This window comes from Carassius auratus, chromosome 29 (genome assembly GCF_003368295.1).
Source record: "Carassius auratus strain Wakin chromosome 29, ASM336829v1, whole genome shotgun sequence".
Lineage (NCBI taxonomy): Eukaryota > Metazoa > Chordata > Actinopteri > Cypriniformes > Cyprinidae > Carassius > Carassius auratus.
In genome coordinates, this window is record NC_039271.1 from 21,926,192 (window position 1) to 21,949,279 (window position 23,088).

Below are 23,088 nucleotides of genomic sequence, written 5' to 3' on the forward strand. Positions count from 1 at the left end.
TATTGGAAGAAGAAATCCAAGAAATTGAAGGGGAACAAAAAAAAAAAAAATTGTTCTTAAATAGGAATACATATATACATATTTATGTATCCTCTTTTGGTGAAAAAGTACATAGTGCCTACGCTTAGTTGTTAGTTAATTTTTGAGACTACAACTTATTTAAACAAAACATGATGCTAATGGTGTAATGGTATAGACTGTAAAATGGTATGAATTAGATTAGGATTTTTAAATTATATATTATCTTTATAACATTTTCGTTCCCAGGGCAATAAGCTGCACATAGTGAAGGTGGTATTTTGCAGCTAGTTTAATGTTTGTTTTATATTGTTCTGAAGGTTTATTTTGACAGACTTTAGAAACTGATGTGATTCAAAGAATCCGCCCAACTAGAGGATGATACTTTCCACTAGGGTTGACATTCTGTCACGACTGGGATACAAGGAGACACGGTGAGAGATCCAAATGCGAGTAGGTCTTTTATTAAGGGCAATCCAAAGAATAAACATTCCAGGCAGGGGTCAATACCAAACATCAATCCAACATAAACAGACAAGGACACAAGGTGAGAGCAAGACTAGAGACGGACGTGAATTACACAAGGACTCCGTGACACATACTAAGACAGACCGGGTATAAATACACAGGGAGAGACAAACGCTAATGGGGAATTGACTGAGTGCAATGATTAATGACCAGTGACAGCTGAGTGCAATGATTAGACAGAGAATGTGAGGAATGTGGTTCATGAAGTGACAGACACCATGGGGAAGGAGGACATCTAGTGGATACCCAGGAAACACAAACCAGAATCTGTGACAATACCCCCCCTCTACGGAGCGGCTCCCAGACCCTCCAAGACAAGACTACAAAACCAGAGACCAGGATGGAGGCGGACAGGTGGAGGCTCAGGTGCAGGGACGGAGGGACAGAAAAAATGGGGAAACCAGAGACCAGAGGAACATGTAAATGGGGAACAGACACCAGAAGTGCAAACACAAAACAGGGAGGGAGGTGGACCGGAGGAGTTTCAGGGGGAGGGACGGAGGGAGAGCCAGTCTGGTTGGGCAAGTCTGACTGAAACAAAGAACGTGAACAAGTTAAGGGTAGCCTCCGTGGCCACGACAGGATCAGTCGGGCGCTCAGAGAGTTCGACTGAGACATCACTAGGCTCTGGAAGTTCTGCAGAGGCGAGAAAAGACTCTGGTAATCCACCTGAGACGAGTAGAGGATCCAGTAGACTCGACTCTGGAGGGTCAAAGGTGACTTGCACTGACTCTGGGGGATCAACAGGAACCTGACTCGATTCTGGAGGGTCAACTGGAACCTGACTCGACTCTGGAGGGTCAACTGGAACCTGACTCGACTCTGGAGGGTCAACTGGAACCTGACTTGACTCTGTAGGGTCAACTGGAACCTGACTCGACTCTGGAGGGTCAACTGGAACCTGACTCGACTCTGGAGGGTTAACTGGAACCTGACTCGACTCTGGAGGGTCAACCGGAACCTGACTCATCTCTGGAAGGTCAGCTGTGGCTTTCATCCTGTGTAGAGGCGCTGGGCAAGCAGCCATCTTGGTCCATGACTCTGGACGGGCGGCCATCTTGGGCCGTGGCTCTGGATCGGTGTCCATCTTGGGAATTGGCGTTGGTTTAGTGGCTATCTTGTGCTGTGGTGCTGGGCTGGCGACCACCTTGTGCTGTGGCGCTGGGCTGGCGGCCATCTTGGGCTGTGGTGCTGGCTCAGCAGCCGTGACGTGAACACTCCTGGGAATCTCTAGGATCTTGTTCAACATGGATAAGTAATCCAAAAATGTCTCAGCGGCCATCTTGGGCAGTGGCGCTGGGCTGGCGGCCGTCTTGCCTCGTGGCGTGGGGCTGGCGACCACTTTGTGCTGTGGCGCTGGGCTGGCGTCCATCTTGCCTCGTGGCACTGACTTTGCGGCCATCATGGGCAGTGGCGCCACCACTTTCCCCTCTCTGTCCACCATGGTGAGACGGTGGCTCTGATCCATCCCACACAAGCCCCGGGTTGAAGGGGGGCCATGGTTGAGAGCGATGCTGAGCCTCCTCTCGACCACTCCCTCCTCGACGACCTCCCCTGGTCCCCCGGAAAACCACCAGGCGAGTTCCCTCAAAACTACTCCTATACTGCTCTGTGGCTGGGGAGGAAACATAAGCAGACATACCGCTGGATCTCAGAGTGACGGAGTCCTTCTGTCACGACCGGGATACAAGGAGACACGGTGAGAGATCCAAATGCGAGTACGTCTTTTATTAAGGGCAATCCAAAGAATAAACAGTCCAGGCAGGGGTCAATACCAAGCATCAATCCAACATAAACAGACAAGGACACAAGGTGAGAGCAAGACTAGAGACGGACGTGAATTAAACAAGGATAAATACACAGGGAGTATAAATACACAGGGAGAGACAAACGCTAATGGGGAATTGACTGAGCGCAATGATTAATGACCAGTGACAGCCGAGTGCAATGATTAGACAGAGAACGTGAGGAATGTGGTTCATGAAGTGACAGACACTGTGGGGAAGGAGGACATCTAGTGGATACCCAGGGAACACAAACCAGACACTGTGACACATTCACATCATGAGGAGGCAGACAATTTATTCTCTTATCACATTTGGTTCAGATTGCAAACTTGCATCTCATTTACTGCTTTTGCAATAGAACTATAAATCATAAACATCATGATAATCATTCAGTTTCACTAATTCTCAAAAATAATAATTAGAGCCCGACCGATATGTTTTTTGGGGTGGCCGATACCGATATTAGGGAGTAAAAAGGCAGATATCGATATATCGGCTGGTATTATTCTTGTGTATTATAGTACAGTACCAGTCAAAAGACTGGACACTTTCCCATTTGTGTGTCCAAACATTTCACTGGAACGATATATACAACAGAACATTCATTCATTTGAGCTACTGTTTTCACACACAGACAAAATTTACCATTATATACCACTGTAAATAAATACAATTTAAATTCACGTCTAGTGCACTTTAATGTCCTTTGAATGTAATGTGTGTGTTCCCTTGGAACTGGAATCATGGCAGAATTTCATGTGAAGTCCAGTTCACGGGGCACTTATGGCCGAATAAGACAATGCTTGAATGTTGCCTGAACAAGAGACCTCCTTACTAAAGTGAAAGTGTTGACTGGTGTCACTATCTTGTGAACGCGCCAGTGGATCTCCACCAAATTTGGAGGATCCCTTCAGCTCGAGAAGCCCTCTCCGAACACTACCCTCCACTCATTGGTAACCCCCCAATGTCACAAGATTGGTCGGTGGAATTTAAGCACCCATAACTCCTGAACCCTGTTCTGTTCTGTAAGGCTCATATCGGTAAAACAATATATAGATCGGGCTCTAATAATAAAGTTACTGTATTGTTCCGCATTTGACACCGCAGTAAAGAAACAAGAAAAAATCTGTAAATTCTGCAACTGGATCACTCATAAAATACTGCCAACAAACTAAAGACTTGATGGTCATACCTCCAGCCTTCATGCTGCATGTAGCTGAAGGCCCCGTCAATAAGGCTTGCTATGAGTTGGCCCGCTGTGATGAACAGAGTGTTGATGGTGACCAGGCGTCCTCTCAGGTGGGGCGGTGAGGTTTCAGCAATGTACACAGGAACAGTCATGGATGCAATACCTGAATGGGTATATAAATAATAATCAAATACTGGCCATTTTCCATTTGGTTTGATGTCATTACGTAATGCTGCTGGACAGTTTTTATATTGTTTTTTTACCTCTGATTGTTACCGCAATGTCTGAACTGTCTGTCCTGAGTGTTCTTCTCAACAGCAGGAGCATGACGCGTCTTCTTCTTCTCCTTGCTTTAACGCCACCTATCTCTTAAATGGACCATTGGCACTCCTAATTGAGATTGTAGATAGTGTCAATGGTCCATTTGAGAGAGAGGTGGCACTAATGCACTTGTAAGTCTGCGATCGGCCATAAAGCAAGAAGAAGAAGACATGGCAGGCGTCTGCTGTTGAGAGGGACACGTTAAAGACAGACTGTTTGGACAATGCGGTGAAAATCAGAGGTAAAATACGATATAAAAACTGTTCAGTTTCTTGCACAGAAAGATTGTCTTGTGTCTTTATACATCAATGTATTGTCACAAGCCACAGTGCTTAATATGGTTTTGTTTGTGTTCTTCTGAAGAAACAAAGTCAGCTACATCTTGGATGGCGTGGGGGTAAGCACATTTGAATTTTTGGGTGAACTATCTCTTTAACACTAGAAAATGTTCTTATATAAAAAATATGTGCATTACACATAAAATTAAGTATTACAGTATACAGTAAGGAATGGCTGAAGGAAGTAATAAACACAAAGCACAAAGCAAAATCCATCATCTACAGTCTTTTGTCATTCTTTTCAAAGGCTTGTTTATGAAAACTATACTGTGGTTAGAAAGTGTAATGCCAAAAGTCACAAAAGTATAAGTCACACAAAAAAAATGTTTCTACCTTTTACTCAACCACTTGTGCCAAACACATGACAATCTTTCTTCAATGGAAAACAAAATGGGAAATACATAAGAATTTACTATCTGCTCCTCTCCATAATATTCCACATCTTCCAGTGTTATTTTTGGTACTTTGTGTTTTTTGTAATTTTGGATGTTGACAGCCCAAGATCAGTTCACTTTCCTTATATTCAGAATATTCTTGAACAATTCTAATTTTGTGTTCCACACAGTACTATTACTATTACTATTAGTATCAATACTACTACCACCAATAATATATATTTGGAAAAACATATAGTCATTAACTTATGACAAAAGTTTTTTTTTTTTATTTAAAAGGTTTTTTTTATTATTTAAATGATTAAAATGTACATGTAAATGAGTATGCATGCTTGAGTCTGAATCTAGTACTGTATTCATACCCCACATATTAAAATTTCCTGAACACTGAAAGCTTTATTACACTGAGATTGTCTCTTAGATCTACAAAAGTACTCATTTTGTGGGCTTTGTCAGAGGGTTACACACAAGAATGTAACATGCATAGTGAATATGCTTTGTATGCCAGTGTTCTCTGCCAATCACATTGCTCTCAAGAGAACTATGATGATCCAGCCAGGCCACATCCTTCCCATTTCCACCAATTACATCACAGATGTGTCACATTATGCAAATTTTCAACAAGCAAGTGATTTCTTGAATCACAAGGAAACCATAAAATTGAATTTTGTTTCCGACTGATTGAGATGGAGAGGAAATGGTGATGTGGTGTGACGGGACCAATGTTTATATGATATTTACACAGGAGAACAAACAAAAAGTCTGTGCCCACATTTATCTGACAAGGTCTACGATATAACCACTCGCTATAAAGTCTATTAATAGCCCTGGTTCACTGTCGCTCCCTTTGCCCAGCAGACAACGTACCTGTTGCCATGGGAACATCTCACTGCTTGCCTCTCAAGGAGATAAATCAATACTGTGAGACGACAACTGTTATTGGCATTTCATTTACATTTTGAAAGACACTGACTTCACATGAGCAAAGAATGTATTCTACTCTCACATTGGAGTGATGCAATTTATCCAACAATGACAAAGATGCCTGTGTGGAGAATTATATCTCTCTGTATCCAATAATACTGCTCCTATCTGAATACTCACTATAGATGCTTTCTTACCTGCCCAGGTTCATTGGGAAAAAAAATCCTCTATCTACAATTTGTCACAATCATGGACTTCTATTCTCCTGTTTCGTTTGAGTTTTCCTTATTTGGTCATGTTCCTTTTCTTGTTTAGTGAATTGATTACTCCCCATCTGTTTCTGTTCTTATTACTTCTTTTGTGTTTATAAACCCAGTCTGTTTAGTTGTAGTTTGTTGGTCCTTAAAGTATCATAGCGTAAAGCCAAGTTAAGTTATGTATGTGTAAGTTCTTCACCCTTGTGATCATTAAAACCTAATTCTTTGGAATTCATCTGAAGACATGACTTGTTACAAAAGGACCAACTGAAACCAAAAATGCGGGCTAAGGAAGAAATAAGGCGTTTGAGGCAGAGTGGTCGGAGGTTGGAAAGATATGTAGAGGATGTCCTCGAGCTTGAAAATCAGGTCAGTTCTCATGACTCATTCCTAAGCGCTTATTTGTTTGCTGGGGCTGGATGTTACCCAATCCGTTGAACTCTTCCTGGTGGTGATTTCCCCTTGATTGAGCTAATCAATCTTGTTCTCTGGATGAACAATTCGGACTTTGAAGTGGAAGAAGTTCATGATCAGCCAAAACTCCCTCGTCCAGTCCCCTCAGGAATGAGCCATGTTGCGCCAGCTCACCCCGAGCAAGGAACCTCTGAATACCGCTCCAACAGCTCCTCCCGCCTGCCCAAACCCAACCACCTCAGTAGCCTCCCGAACTCCGCTATATATATATATATATATATATATATATATATATATATATATATATATATATATATATATATATATTAAACTGTCCTCTCCCCCAGATCACCCTCCATCACCAGCCCCCAGCTTTAGTATCATGGATATGGCATTACCACCAGATTTTTCTGCACCCATCCTCTCCCCAGATTTCCTGCTAGAGCACTTCCCTGACCCTCCTTCACCTCCTGAATCTCCTGTGTCTCCGCTGGTTCCTCCCAGCCTTGAATCTCCTATGTCCTCATTGTTTCCGTTCATCCCTTTCTCATCTCCTGAGCACCCCGATCCTCAGGTAAGCCCAGGATGGGCTCCCGATCTCCAATTATGACCGGAAGACTGTCGGCTCCAGCCCCAAAGCTCGTTCCAGCCCCGTAAGTTTTCCCAGGTATTTTTTTGGGGGGGTGGGGGGCAGTAGAGATCCAGCCGTAGAGGCCGAGGCGGGGGTTGGAGCGGCGGCCTTGGAGGCGCCCGAGTCTCCAGATCCACCATGGTCGCACGAGTCTCATCTGCCCTGGAGGTCCTCCTCAACTCCACCTCATTCATGTCCCGCTCCAACCTCCAGGCCGCCCACCCCACCTCCCAGGTGTTACGGCTCAGGACGAGCCTTCCAGGAGGGGGGAATAATGTCACAATCATGGACTTCTATTCTCCTGTTTCTTTTGAGTTTTCCTTATTAGGTCATGTTCCTTTTCTTGTTTAGTTAATTGATTACTCCCCACCTATTTCTATTCTTATTACTTCCTTTGTGTTTATAACCCTGTCTGTTTAGTTCTAGTTTGTCGGTCCTTAAAGGGGGGATGAAATGCTCGTTTTCACTCAATATCCTGTTAATCTTGAGTACCTATAGAGCAGTACTGCATCCTTCATAACTCCAAAAAGTCTTTAGTTTTATTATATTCATAAGAGAAAGATAGTCTGTACCGATTTTTCCCGGAAAAACACGACCGTCTGGAGGCCTGACATGTGGGCGGAGCTAAAGAATCACTAGCACCAGTAGGCTTTTGCGTTGAGAGCGTTTGGAAGCTGTGACATTACCGTGAGGACCAAAACCAACCAAAACAAACCATGGCTAACAGTCAGATTCAGCATATATTTATGATCCAGAATCAGATCCAGAGGCTGAAATTTAACAAGAGCAGCATCAGCAACGATGTCTCTGTGGTATGTACTGAAACTGTATATATTTGCTTAGCGGTTTTGGAAAATGACTAAGTTCCACTTTGTCGTCTTTTTTTTTTTTTTTTAAGCTGTATATGTGGAAAGTGCAGTTTGATGACAACATGTGGTTTACTTGATGTGCTTACGCGCCGATAGCTAAGTTAACAACACAGAGATATTTGAAGCAGTTTTACTCACCGCCTGCGGTTCCAACACACGATCGTGACCCTTTTTGTTGGGACTGCATTATCCTTAAGAAATAAACGATGTGCAAATCCGGCGTCAAACTGGGCCTTGTTTGTAAAACAAGCATCTTCGAAATGCAGGGAACAAACACAAACACTTGCACAACTCCGTTGATGCTCTGTAAAAATAAACTCCATCCAATGGTCCCTTAATGCTGTTTCTCTTTTGGTAATCTGTGCAGGGTTGTCTTGCCCTGGCAACCAAAAACACACTTATTTTGTGACTTTTCGCGACGCTCTCGCTCTGATCAGTGAATGTCTTTGCTCAGCCTCTCATTGCTCTGCTATACATCTAACGTCACACAGAGCCATACTCAAAAAAAACTTTCCGAAACTTGTGACAAACCGTGCTGCTGGTAACATGGTTTTTATGCTGAAGTAGAACAATCAATAATGAGATTTTGTCTTGGTTAGGCAGCTGCTTCAGAAGGTAGCTATGCATGGACAGCAATGCAGCTCACTAGGCTTTGAAATGTCAATACACAAAACACAACTACACAAACACAAACTAATGAATCACAGTTTACAAGGTTGTTGATGTTACATGAGAGCTACAGTGTGTTGAGTGTTATATTTCAACATTAATGGCCATCAGTAAATTTGTTAAAAAGCATCATGGAATATTTAGCAGGTATTAATTCAGTGATATCATTATACGAAATAAGCCTAGAGTAGATAGATCACAATATCAATACTGCAGCTCAGCCCTAATGATGTAACAGTTAGAAGGAGGAAGTGACAGTCGTCTATGTTGTTTTGTGTATGTCTGCTGAATAAACTGTAGTTGCTTTTGCTTTGGTATACAACAAAACTAGAGAGCTGACTAATTAGTGTGAGACTCCAGACCAAAGCTGCAGCTGTCCCATATTATTAGAGAAAGTGTCTTAAAAGAAAAACACTTGCACTTCATTCCACTGACTACCCCAGACACTCAACGTGAGAGGCCATCACTCAACAAGGATGGTGGAGTCATGGAGACAGCAGATGATTGCCAAAAGAGCTTAGCTTCTCCTCTGGTTACACCAGACCAACTGAACTGCTACTTTACACCATCTGTGATTAGCACAATGCTCTGTGCCCAGTTTGAAGGACCGATTTTGAATCCCTTGGGATCTTGGTTTTGCCCTCTTCTGGGTTTGTGTTTTTGCAAAGGTCAGTGTGGAAATAATTGGGCACAGTTGCTTAAAACCAGAAGTCAGTGGTCAATTATCAGATCAGTGACCTTTCGAGAAAGATGCAAGACTAAAAATTATTGGAAAATAGACTTAAATTTTTTTTTTAAGGGTTGCTTATTGGAAAAAGAGGCCTCCAAATCTCTATATTTTTCTCTCTGTAATCATCAGAATTTGAAATTCAAAAAAAGTATCACCTTAAAAAGTAATAGTGCAAAATATCTTTGAAATTATGATTATGGATTATGTCCCAGAGTGTAATGGGTCAAATGGTGAAAGAAAGCTTTAGTCAGCCAGACAATAAGGACTGTGAAAATACCAATCTTCCCTAATGACAGTGTGTAATCCTAGACAATAAGCTTCAGTCCAAATTACTCTTTCAAAATGCTCATGGGATATTCAGCTGATTCTTGGAAACCCCATGTGGTACATAGATTAATGAGAAATACTTGAGCTACTGAAGCTCTGTCAGTCTTACCACCCTGTCAAATCATGTGAATCCTTATTATACTAATTGCCTGTGTTAAAAATAGGTCTGAATTTTCAATGAAAAACTGCATGAAATTTTATCAAAGCCTGTGATCTTACACACACTATGACTTTTAAGCAAAGCAATTAAAAAACTGTCTACAGTCCTTTAGAAAACCAGCCATATTGAGCACATTGAACATTAAATAACTGTGAAACATTATTGAAACATTATTCAAAAAGGAAAAAGTTTATAACAGTACATAGTAAATAAATAAATCAATTGAATTAAAATGAACTTTGTTCCCCCGAGTTCGCAACACTACAATACAATACAATATTTATTTATAAAGCACATTTAAAAAGAACCAAGGCTGACCAAAGTGCTGTACATAGCAGAGAATAAAATGCAAAGCAGTACAGGACAAAAGAAACAACTGAAAAATAAAACAAAAAGAAAAAAATAACCAGTAATCGTATCAGAATCAATGAGCATCAAAAGCAAGAGAAAACAAAAAAGTCTTTATAGAAGATTTGAAGATGGAAACTGAAGGAGCCAGTCTGATATAGAGAGGCAGACTGTTCCAAAGTTTTGGGCCTGCAGTCGCAAAAGCACGGTCACCTCGTTTTTTAAGCCTGGATCTAGGCACGATGAGAAGGCAGTAACTTCAATCAAACACAGCTAAACCTAATCAAGGGTTCCGTCGCTTGTCAATAACAAGCTCAATAAACTTATTTGAGTGTGGCAGATATAAAGGGAGATATAAAAAAAGTACCAGAATTAAGAACCACTGGACTAACCAAATGACTAATTAAAACATACTAAGTAAAACCTAGGTATCACACAAAAATGTCACAACAAGGCCACAAGACAACACAAATATGAAAATCAAACAGAAATAACTCAAAAAGAGTAGCAAGGAAGATCACAGTAATGCAGCGAGTCTATGATACCTTTGAGAATAGAACAAGAGAGGATGGCATCTATCTCTAGTGTTTGTGCATGTGCTTATTGGTAAATGGAGAACTGCAAATGAGATTCAGTGATCCGAGGAATTGGAGTACTGTAGGAGAAGCCAATGTGGGTGTGACAAATCATAAACTAATCATAAACTAAACACAGAATGTTGTATAAAATATTCAAATATGTATTATTGTTCTGCAGTTTAGTCATTTTTTTACCATAAAGAATATTTTTCTTATGATAAAGTTGTAATTATTTACTAAGCAGACAAAAGTCTGGGTAAATAATATGCTTGATATGAAATATAAGACGTGATGTTTTTAAAGTCATGTTGAGCATACCTTTTTTTTTTTTTATTAAATAATCCAAATCAATTAACCAAATGAAATACCAAAATAAATATACAAAAAAATGACAGCTATGATGACAGTATATAAAACGTTAAAGACTGTTGGTAGACATGCATTATACTATATAAACCAGTGAGAAAGGTGTTTATTTTTGGCTGAAATTAACCAAGTTTGAAAAGATACAGTCTGAAATGAGTTTGGAAAGAGACACAAAACACAAGGATATATTCAAATAATATTACAAAATAAAAAAGCACAGCAGCATCTGCATTTATAGATGCAGTTTATATATATATTTAAAAAAAATAATAATAATAGTAAAAAGTCTGCTGCCGCAATTTATTTATTTATTTTAGGTAATTTTATAAAGTGCTTCATTTGGTTATATTCAAGTCTAAAATGTTATTTTTGCACTAAATCAACCTGACTACATTGGTTTACATACATGGAATGTACTTGTTTAAAAGCATTAGAGAATTAGCTCTTGAACAATTGCAGAATTATTTTTACCCACTGATAACCTGAAAAATGGTCAGTTGAAAATGTGCTTCCTATGGTAACATCTAATTTAATTTATTTTATTCAAATCATGTTAAAAAAAATTGTATTTAACCTTAGTGAATAAACCTACATAAACTGATAGTAAACTGATATTTTACCACAACATTGTTAATAAATATACTTTATATATATATATATATATATATATATATATATATATATATATATATATATATATATATATATATATATATATATATATATATAGTAAAAAACGTTGGGTGTTTTTTTTTAACCTAATCATTGGGTTACACATATTGGGTCAATGTGTTGGGTTATCTTAAAATTTTTTGGGTCATTTTTTTTTTCTTCATTGGGTTATTTTTTGTTATAACCCAACTGTTGGGTTAAATATGTTTCCCGCTTCACTCCGTTCAAATTGTAATGGTCCAGTCAGCGACTCAGCTCGGACATCAGTGGCAGCCTAACTGATTATGAAGGGTAAGTAACTGTTAATATAATCATATGATGTATATAACTCTTATAACAATAAGTAATGTGTCTGATACGTTAATCATTATTTTTTTATACGTTAAAAAAAGTTTTGGTCCCACTTTATATTAGGTGGCCTTAACTACTATGTACTTACATAAAAAAATAAGTACAATGTGCTTATTGTGTTCATATTGTATTGTAAAACACTTTTTTCTGCTATTGAGGTGGGATAGGGGTAAGGTTAGGGAGAGGGTTAGAGGTATGGGTAAGTTTAAGGGTGGGTTAAGGTGTAAAGTATGGGTCAACAGTGTAATTATGAATTAAATTACAGAAATTAAATACAGATGTAATTTCATGTAGTTTTTATTTTTTTAATATAAGTACAATGTAAAAACATGTATGTACACAATAAGTACATTGTACAAAATTATTAATTAAAATGTAAGTACATAATAGTTAAGGCCACTTAATATAAAGTGGGTCCAAAGTTTTAATTCCCTTGAGTCTGTTTGTTTCCCCCAGAGAATAAGATCGATTGTAAATAAATACTATTCCTGTTTGTTCGCCAGCATTAATACATTAAAAGATTAGCTGCAAAACTTTTTAGGCAAGTATTACTTAAAGTTAATAAAAATGTCTGGTGAAATGTGAAAGTTTGATAAAATCATTAGAATTAAGCTAGAAAAGCCGCACGAACCATTTATCGGATCAGACCAGTGAATGAAGCTGCCCGAGCGAGCTGAGCTCACACATCAGTCATACGACAGACAACAGACTCCACGAGAATCGTTTGAATGAACCTGCAATTTTCTATTATAAAAGTTTAAAACCCAGACGACAGAAAAGCGCGCAATCGTGAGGCAACCCGCTCTTTCAACGAAAATTTATACCAGTGCCCTAAATTTACATAACGTTACTCCTACTACCAACCTTTAAGAAGGGAGCGTAAAATTGAAGCCATATTCATCTTAGTGCACCAGCACTTATTAATTGTACATTAAAAGTGTTTTAATGGTTTATTCATATTGAATATTGTTATGCATCTATCAGAATACCCTATAATTACAGCAATTTTTCTTATGAAGCTAGATTGATTGACATGTTTTTTAAATGTGTTGTACTAAATGTGTTTATACTTATGTATTAGACAATGGACTTTTTCGTGAAGGAAAAATTGCAACAATTGAATTTCTGCCTGTTAATTTAAACATTTATAGGTAAGTATCCTATTTAAATTAATGATACACACATTTTCAATTTTACTTAGACCTATGTCTTCCAAAAATTATGAAAAAAGACAAATGAGGTGAAATATGTGTATTGCCGCATTCTGTCCAACAAAGCTTCCATTCATTTACAGTGTACTTTTGTTCCTCCCTACAAGTCCAAATCAGTTAAAAGGTAAAGGGTGGTACAATTTACTCACATTAACTGCAAATATTGCCACAAATTTTCTGGAGGGAGTGAAAACTGCTTTAGTCTGTCTCTTAGTGCAAATGATAGTAGATCCCCACAAAGACAGTAAAAATTTAAACTGTAAGCTTAGTTTTTTTTTACTTGTTCTTTTTCTGTACTTTTGTCATTTAAAGGCCTTCGTGCAGTAATTGTCTTTAAAACCTTTCCTGCCATCTGCACCATACCACACAAATGGAAAAATGGTGTGTACATCATACACAGAAATAAAGCAGTCCTTCAGTGACATTAAACCTGTAAGTAAAAGAAAAACGTAAAATTACAGTGTCCTGTGTAGTCAGGTCACCTTAATTATTTTTTTATATGACACACATTGTACAATAAAAATCATTCCAAGAAGATATTTGAAAAAAAAAAAAAATGACAGAATTTTTGGGTGAATTATCACTTTAACCAATTTATATTCGCTATAGTTTTTAACTCATTTAAATTCACTCATTTGTAAAGTGAGTGTATCAATGAAATATCATCACAATGCATGTTAACTGAACTTTTTTTAAAATTCTTAAAGGTGCCTAAAAGGTTGGCACTAGTTAGTGCTGTACTTGAATCATGAGACAAGCCAGAATCCACATGTCCTGGTGCTTGGTGAAAAGGAAAACTCCTCCCAAGTTGTTATTATTTTAAACTGGGAGCCGATGGAACAGGAGATGATACTACAAGCAGTCGATCTGTGTTTCAAACTTTTTTTTTTATATGACATCTACTACCTAAAGCACTCTGCTCTCATTTTAGAGTTTTTGGAACACGCAGTGTTTAATAGTTTCTTCTGCACACTGTCTCCTCTTTAAAAACTTTGTATTTAGTAATCAGTCAAAAACTTTTTTATTTTATTGATCATCAGTAGGTCCAGCAGCTAGTATATTTTTTTATTAGTATTACTTGATTTTATGATTATTTTTTTGTTTTATTATTATATGTTATGTTCATTTTATTTGGAAGTCATAACATTTGCCAAGTGTAATCCATACTCTGAATTTGTGGTCTGCATTTAACCCGTCCAAGTGCACACACACAGCAATGAGAAGTGAACACACCGTGAACACACACCCAGAGCAGTGGGCAGCTGTAGATCCAGCGTCCGGAGAGCAACTGGGGGTTCAGTGCCTTGCTCAAGGGCACCTCAGCCATGGGTATTGAGGGAGGAAGAGAGCGCTGTTCATTCACTCCCTCCAGCTACAACTTCTGCCAGCACAGAGACTCGAACCTGCGACCTTCGGGTTACAGGTCAAACTCTAGAACCATTAGGCCACAGCTGTGAACTTATTTGCACATTTGTCTGTTTTGATATGAATATGAATTGACACATTTGTAAATCTTGAAAAAGTCAGTTGTATTTTTACACATTCTTGTACATTTAAATAAAATATTTTAAAATATATTTGTAAATGTGTTATTTGCATATTAAAATAAAATCTGAAATTTACAACAGTGTAGTTTCAAAATATGGTTGTATTAAGTAATTGTTTTTATTAAAAAAAATGCTGATATTAATTAATATAAATGATTTACTCAACTGTTGGGTAACTTTTAACCCAACAGGATTGGGTGGGAAGAGATGGGAAGGTGCTATACCATACTACCTATAGTGTATATTGGTTTAAACAATATATATATATATATATATATATATATATTGGGAATACTATATATATTGGGAATATATATATATATATTACATACATACATACATACATACATATATATATATATATATATATATATATATATATATATATATATATATATATATATATATTGTTTAAACCAATTAAAGCTCAAAGACAATACAATAGAGCAAGGCCCCAAACAACCTTAAGTTTACTATAATAACTTTTATTAGCATCGGTCAGGTGTGTCTCACTTACCCAGCCCAAGTCCAACTATGAGCCGTCCAACCAACAGTGCCTCCTTATTTGGAGCAGATCCCAACACTATCCCCCCAATGGCGAAAGTGAAGCTGGCCGTGAGGATGCACACCCGCCTCCCGAACAGTCCGTTGAGATACCCGCCGAGCAGCGCGGATACCGCCGCCGCGGCAACAGTCCCGGACACCAGCAGCTCCTGCCAAAGGGCAGTTATATTCATGTCCCTCTTGAGCAAAAGCATCGCTCCGGACACTACCCCGGTGTCATAGCCGAACAGAAAGCCGCCGATAGCGGAGAACACGGCCAGGACGTAGACGAAACCCGGCGTGACATCTTGTTGGAACTGTTTGCGCGCCGCGCGTTCAAAGTCCTCGGGCGCGGGATACGCTGCTGAGGGACCAGCACTGCTGAGGCTGGCGCTGGACGGAGCCTTGATTAGACTTCGCTCACCATCATCCGACGCTCGCTTCCTCCTCTCACCCATCAGATTGCTCATACTACGCAGATTATAGTCATCGCTGGATTTGCGGGACATAAGTGAAAAACCGCAAGAAAAAATGTGCCCAGTGATTCAAAGCTGGAGAAGTGGGCTGATGTGAGTCCAGCTTGAGGTGCTGCTGTGTTGTTGATGTGGTTTTATGAATGGTCTGTCCAGTCTGACTCCTCACAAGTTGTGTCACTGCTCTGTGCTTTAAGGTCTGATGGATCAGACAGTGATAAGTATGGGGTGTGGTTTATGCATTTGATTTGCAAACTAAGCAATCATCGTGTCGATCGTCGCGTACCTTGCCGTGACCAAAGACGTTAGATAAGAAGCGCTACACTTTCGTCGCCCCCCTTCTCGCGTGAGAAGCTACGTGACGTCAAGAGCCTTGTCATTTTTAATATCTTTTTTTTTCCCATTTGTGTGTGTGATTTTGTCAAATGCCTTAAGTGCTGTAGTTAAGTGTTTTTTTTTTCTTTTTTTTTGTTGGGAGCAAAAAGAAAGAAAAACCTGCATGTTATAACAATTAGCTCCTCCAAATCCCCAAATATTTAATAATCTTCAGGATGCTGACGAAAATATGAGTAAAATTAAAATTAAACTGCAGTATATCTAATCAATGAACTTACAATGTTATTTAGAAGTGCACATGTAAAACAACAACCAGGAACAACCAATTCACAGCTTTCTTGTAAGCATCATATATAACTAATGGCACCAAGATAAGGACAGTATAAACCAAAAAGACAACATTTGTATAGGTTTAAGTGTTTTGTCCACCAGAAAACATAAATTGAAAAATGGCTTAATGCACTAATAGTTAAATCCAAAGGCAAAATTCGAAATTAACAATGGACCATGAGTAAACACTTCAATCATGTAATGTTTTAATAATTTAGTAGTTTAGAAATTATAATATTCTATAATATTCATATATAATTTATATATACACACATTACAATTTTTTTTAATGATTTCTCCAAAGTATCATTCATAAAACACAAACACATCAAATAGTTAACTCTATTGTCACAGTATGAACTCAAATAACACACAATTATCCATAAGCAAGCATTCAGTAGCATCTCAGGAAATTATGAACAGGAGCACAGGTGACTGCTTTAAAAATGCATCCTAGCACTGGAGAGAGAGCTGAAAGAATCACACAGTGTAGTACAGTATAGTTACAGTACTTTATTACAATTACAGTGTTTTGAATTTATCTCACTAGTGTGCACTGGGCAGGGAGCTTGTCTGCACTGTAAATTATAATGAGTAAACCTTATTTTAAAAAAAGCATGCAAACCGATTGCCTTGAAAAAACAAGTAAAGTGAAATAAGAATAGTAATTTGTACTAACAAAGGTTTATTTATAAGTGTTGTAAACGTGTAACTCAGAATTACTATTTTCAACAACTAAATTAAGTACATTATACTATGTACGTATTTCAAACAACTCATTTAAATTTAGCTAAATCAAGTAACATTTCCTGCAACTTGGAATTTCTAAGTTGTATTTACTTGAACAGAAATCTAGTTTTGACCAATTGCCTTTAAAAAAAAGTTACCATTACTCTAGTGACTTGAATACTTCAAAAATATATTACAAATTCATGACAACAATGTTCTATTCTTCACACACATAATTACCCTAAATCAAATGTAGTGACAGTTCAAAGTTAAAGATGATATATTTTTTTCAATGTAGTTTTAACTCGTATTACAAACATTTTGAAACAAAGCAAAAACAATCTGCTTTTAGTTATGTTAAACAATGGAGGTAGCAGTACAATGATTTTAAATACGGCACTGAGTTGGCCACACAAGTTGCCAATGTTTTTTTTTCTGTCCCAAGTCAAGCATCATATTGTAGGTTTTCTTCACAGTATCAGGGTAACCCACATGTAGTGATGCAAGCGTAACACATGGTGGTCGGGAAGCAAATGTTGGAGGCAGACCCTGGAGACTATTCTTTGCAGTACTACCCTGAACAATGATGGCAGAAGACACTGGGTCAAGATTTGGAGAAGTACTTCATCGTCAGTGATAGTCAGCAAGCCAACAGATACTAGTGCCCAGACTGCATCAGCATCAGACACCTGTATAAAACCAAATAAAAACAATATTAGCATGGAAATGTGGATGATCAGTTTTCAGTGTTTTCTGTCTTGCCTACACTGCCATAACATTGGGTTAGTTCACCCAAACTTGAAATTCATGTCATCATTTACTCACCCATGACTTTAAGTTATTTTCAGAACACAAATAAAGACATTTTCAGTGAAATAAATTTCTGTCCTTTAACTGAATGTCTATTTACCCAAAATATTAGACACTTGATCATATAGCAATTACGTCTCTTTCAAAGATTTGAGCCTCTTTTCCACTGTCAGGCCAAACCATTCTTAATTCTCAATGCTTAACCAGTCCATTCTGTGCTAATACGGATATGGTTTAATTTTTCACTGTTGGGGTGTTAACAGAGCTCTTTTGAATGCAACATAAATGTGTCAGTCGTTGCCTTAGTAATGCAATAGTTAAGATATCGAACCTGATGTAAAAAGCACCCACGTTACGAAAGATTAAATATTACTTTTAATTTTAATATTACCTAGTTTACTTAACTCAAATAGCATGTTGCCCAGCTGCAGAGAAACTGGTGGCTAGGCAAAAACAAATGACCAACCCTGTGTCATGATCCTGCCCTCGTGTCCTTGATTTTTCCTAGTCTTGAGGCAGGATCATGACAGACCCATGTTTTGTGTACAAGCGCATGGCCTTGTCTTTGGGCCATGTGCTTGTGTTGTCTCGTTCCCTTGCCCCGCCCCCCTTGTTAACCTAGTCGTGTCTTGATTGTCCCATCTGTGCCACCTGTCGTGTCTTGATTGTTTCCCCTATTTAGGTCTCCAAGTGTGCTCTGTCTTGCGTCGGTTCATTGTCATTGTGATTGTGTTTCTCAGATGTGTTCTACTTATGTGATCGTGTGTGAGATTGTGCTGTACCCTCTGAAGTCCTTGTATACCGTGAGTGTTTGTTTATAGTTAGTGTTTAGTGTCTTTATCTGGTCAGCCCTGTCTTGTTTGGTTATTTAGTCCTTACCCTAGCCCTTGTTTTCCCCCTCGTGGGTTTTTGTTTTCCCTTTTTGTATTTAATAAACCCTTTGTGTTGAGAATCCCTGTCTGCACCTGAGTTCCTCCCTTGCCTAAACCTGACAGAATGAACCGACCACCAAGGAACTCAGCAGACAGGAGGCAATGCTGGATGGCATCAGCCAGCCAGCGAGATTGCTTTGAGGGCTCTCGCCTTGTGGTGTTCCGGGGGACCAGGGGAGGTCGTTCCGGAGTGAGCGGGCGAGAGGAGGAGCCCCAGAGGTCCCCACCTACCCAGCTGCCGGCGATCCCGGAGGGTCGTGTCCTGGCCGTGGCAACCCTGGGGGGGTCAGGCAAGCCCCTCCCAGAGTCCTGAGGCGCCTTCCACAGCCTGCAGTCTCCCCATGAAGCGAGGGAGACGATTGTCGTGGGAGTCAGCCTCGGAGGCGTCGGCGTCAGAGTCTGCCCTGCCGAAGACCGAACTCCCCCAACCTGTCTTTGATCCAGCTGTGGCCTCTGCACCGCGGCCAAGGAGGAAGAGGAAGAAGAGGGGGTCTTCCGGTCCTGCGACTTTGTCTCCTCCTGCAGCGGTGAGCGTGCCCGTGCCAGTAGCGGAGAGCACTGGCGTGCCCGTGCCAGTAGCGGAGAGCGCTGGCGTGCCCGTGCCAGTAGCGGAGAGCGCTGGCGTGCCCGTGCCAGTAGCGGAGAGCGCTGGCGTGCCCGTGCCAGTAGCGGAGAGCGCTGGCGTGCCCGTGCCAGTAGCGGAGAGCGCTGGCGTGCCCGTGCCAGTAGCGGAGAGCGCTGGCGTGCCCGTGCCAGCAGCGGTGAGCGTGCCCGAGCCAGCAGCGGAGAGCGCTGGCGTGCCCGAGCCAGCAGCAGTGAGCGTGCCCGAGCCAGCAGCGGTGAGCGCTGGCGTGCCCGAGCCGGCAAAGAAGAGGGCAGTATGCAAGTCGGCAGTCGTGAGAGCGCAGGAGAGTGCCGCGGCCGACTCTGCAGCAAAGACTTTAGTTCAGTGTATCTCATCTCGTAAGGAGATGCCCATTGTCTTAGCGGCTAAAGCCTTTTCTGATTATTTGTCTAGTCTTGTCCATATCCTAGAAGTCCCCGTCAGTCCTGTCTTGTCCTCAGACCCTGTCCCCAGAAATCCCGAGTGTCCTGATGTCGTCTCCCCGTGTCCCGTAGATGTCGTCTCCCCGTGTCCCGTGAGTGTTGCCCCGTGTCCTGCTGATGAAGTCATGTATCCTGTTGATGTGGCCCCGTGTCCTGTTGATGTGGCCCCGTGTCCTGTTGATGTCCCCCCGTGTCCAGTAGATGTGGTTCCCCCGTGTCCTGTGGTCCCCCCATGTCCAGTAGATGTTGTCGCTCCGTGTCCAGCTGATGTTGTCATGTGTCCTATTGCCCCCCCGCGTCCCGTTGATTTAGTCGTCTCTCGTCCAGCTGTTGTCGCCCCTCGTCCAGTCAATGTAGCCCCTCGGCCTGTTGATGTTGCCCCGCGTCCCGTAAGTGTTGCCCAGCGTCCTGTGTCTGCTCCTGTCAGTTGTCCCGAGACCCCTCCCCACCCCTCACCACCCAGACCTGCCCGTACCCCCCGTCGTCAGCCTTCGTCCTGTCCTTCTAAAACTCCTGCCCCACCCACTCACCCTGGTCTGCCCCCCATGAACTTTGTGGTCCCGCCCCCTCCCCTTCCCTGTTTGTTTTTTTTGTTATGTCACCCTAACCCTGCCATTGTGTTTTCATGTTTGCCTTTGTTATTATTAGTCATGTCTTGTTGGTTTGTGTCTGTGTCCCAGTCTGTCATGTCAGTCATGTCCCGTGTTTGATGTTCCCTTGAGGAGCGTCTGGAAGCCGCTCCTTAAGGGAGGGGTTCTGTCATGATCCTGCCCTCGTGTCCTTGATTTTTCCTAGTCTTGAGGCAGGATCATGACAGACCCATGTTTTGTGTACAAGCGCATGGCCTTGTCTTTGGGCCATGTGCTTGTGTTGTCTCGTTCCCTTGCCCCGCCCCCCTTGTTAACCTAGTCGTGTCTTGATTGTCCCATCTGTGCCACCTGTCGTGTCTTGATTGTTTCCCCTATTTAGGTCTCCAAGTGTGCTCTGTCTTGCGTCGGTTCATTGTCATTGTGATTGTGTTTCTCAGATGTGTTCTACTTATGTGATCGTGTGTGAGATTGTGCTGTACCCTCTGAAGTCCTTGTATACCGTGAGTGTTTGTTTATAGTTAGTGTTTAGTGTCTTTATCTGGTCAGCCCTGTCTTGTTTGGTTATTTAGTCCTTACCCTAGCCCTTGTTTTCCCCCTCGTGGGTTTTTGTTTTCCCTTTTTGTATTTAATAAACCCTTTGTGTTGAGAATCCCTGTCTGCACCTGAGTTCCTCCCTTGCCTAAACCTGACACCCTGAGCAGTGACTACCATCTAGGCTTTCTACAGCACGTTCAGTGTGTTCAGCTAAGAGTTCTGGATCAAGAACAGTTCACCAGTCCATGCCTAACAGAGTTCAAGTGGAAATATAACTGAAACTGCTCCTTACAATTCATTGAACAGTTTGGCCTAAAAAGTAAATTAATCGGCTCCATTCAAATGGATTGATTTGATGGTTTCTTGGGTGTCAGAGATTTGGGTTAAATGTCTTCATTCGTGTCAGGAAGATGCACAGTTTTTTATGGAATAGATTGACAGGAGGGATATTAAATGGCACATTTTTCATTTTTGATTGAACTAGGTATGTAATCAACATTAATCTTTATAAAGGTATCTCAGTAATATACCAGCAAATACACAGGCATTTTTTTTCTAAAATGGTGTTACTAACTATGAGAACTTACCAAGCAGGTTAGTTGTAGAAGTATCCGGGGTGATCATGAATTAAAACAGGTAGGCCTCAGATGGGTGTGTAGTTCGGTCAAATCTTTTCTAAGTGTCAATAAAGAAGTCATTGAAGTCAATAAGCGCTGTTTATTTTAAATATTATTAAATATAATAAAACTATTAAACATTTATGGTAGCATCATACATTTTATGGGTTCTAGGATGTGAAGTGTCCTTTTAGATATGTGAAAAGAAACACAGTTACAAATACGGAAATATGGTTACAGGTATTCTGGAACTGCAATAAATTATTTGAAATTGCAAATAAAACATAGCACATGATTGAGTCAAAAACTGCTCTACTGCTGTTGAAATATCTCACCTTTATTATACTGAGGCTGGTGATCAGAAGACCGCTGCTCAGAGAAGACAGCTGACACAAGGTTTTTTCCTAAATATGAAAAATAATTCTTCATATAAAATCAAGTTCCACTAATGTTGTGAATTGTAGAACAAGGACACATTAATTTCTTGATATTTGCATTTTTAACAATAGAAATACATTTTCTATACATCTCTATTTGAGGCATCAGTAATAAAACCAATTCAAAGGCAGCATTTCTTCTGTTACAGTACTCGGTGTTTTTAACACAGCAAAGAATTAATTACTGCAAAATAACGACCTCATTCAGTTTAAACCTTTTAGTCTGGTTACGCAATGACTATGATGGTATTAAAATGATGAAAATACATTTGTAAACTGAAAAATGACTTTAACCTACAAAGTGGCCAAAGCCTCACAGTGTTATAAAATTATAGAGGAAATTTTGCAAACGATTACTGTTAACAAGTAATACTATAAGTGGCACATAAAGATCATACTGACGACTTCTTGCATGTTCTTGAATTGTTTCTCGGAATTTACATGCTTTCATTTTTAACTAGTAAAAAACATTTTTCAATTTGAGAAAGGAAATAAAAAAAAGTCTTTAAAAGTTTTTACCTTTACCCAAATGTGCCACAAGTTGTGTATTTCTATAGTTTTTGTTCTAATAGCAGAATAGCAAAGATCGTTGCTCCCTGTTGCTAACACTGGTGCTGACAAGGAGCAAATGTTAGTCAGTTCAAATTAGCAGCACACAGAAAGATACATCCACACACTATTTTTTTTTAACTTACCTTATTATTATTGTGTAGAAGTAATCAATCATTCTTTGTCCAGAGGTGAAATGTAAACAGTCTTTCTACTTTTTAGTTTAAGCAAATTTGACGCAGCTTCAAAACTTTGCTTGCTGCGCACGCTCACCGTATTTCTTCTTCTGTTGTTTTGTTCCTGTTGCACATTAGCACACTGCTGCCTCTCACTGGTGAATTAATGTCATCGGTTTTGTTGTAGCTACTTGAATATTTTGAGAAAGAATTACTCATTGCAGCATGTTGTTCTATTCACCTTAAAATTAGCAAATTGTGTAACTTAATACAACCTAGTAAGTATAACAACTAAGTAAAGATAACTTATTATATTTAAGGAAGCTAAACAATTGTAGTGTGTGTATTTGTACTT

General features: G+C 40.0%; 1 protein-coding gene and 1 long non-coding RNA gene across 2 annotated transcripts in view; both read right to left on the reverse strand.

Moving 5' to 3' along the window:
* LOC113048397 (proton myo-inositol cotransporter-like) overlaps positions 1-15,857 on the reverse strand; it is a 70,895-nt gene extending 55,038 nt beyond the window's left edge. The window contains exons 1-2 of the mRNA XM_026210187.1: positions 15,148-15,857; positions 3,526-3,685 (exon numbers count right to left, since the gene is read on the reverse strand). Coding sequence (XP_026065972.1) covers positions 3,526-3,685; positions 15,148-15,682 — 695 coding nt within the window. The 5' untranslated portion in view covers positions 15,683-15,857. The remainder of the gene's footprint in view (positions 1-3,525; positions 3,686-15,147) is intronic.
* Positions 15,858-16,805: 948 nt separating this feature from the next.
* LOC113048432 (uncharacterized) lies at positions 16,806-22,800 on the reverse strand. The gene is made up of 5 exons (XR_003276477.1): positions 22,704-22,800; positions 21,907-21,975; positions 21,730-21,758; positions 21,542-21,629; positions 16,806-17,730 (listed from the first exon to the last, which is right to left on the reverse strand). It is a non-coding gene; the product is annotated as an uncharacterized LOC113048432 (long non-coding RNA).
* Positions 22,801-23,088: the final 288 nt, after the last annotated feature.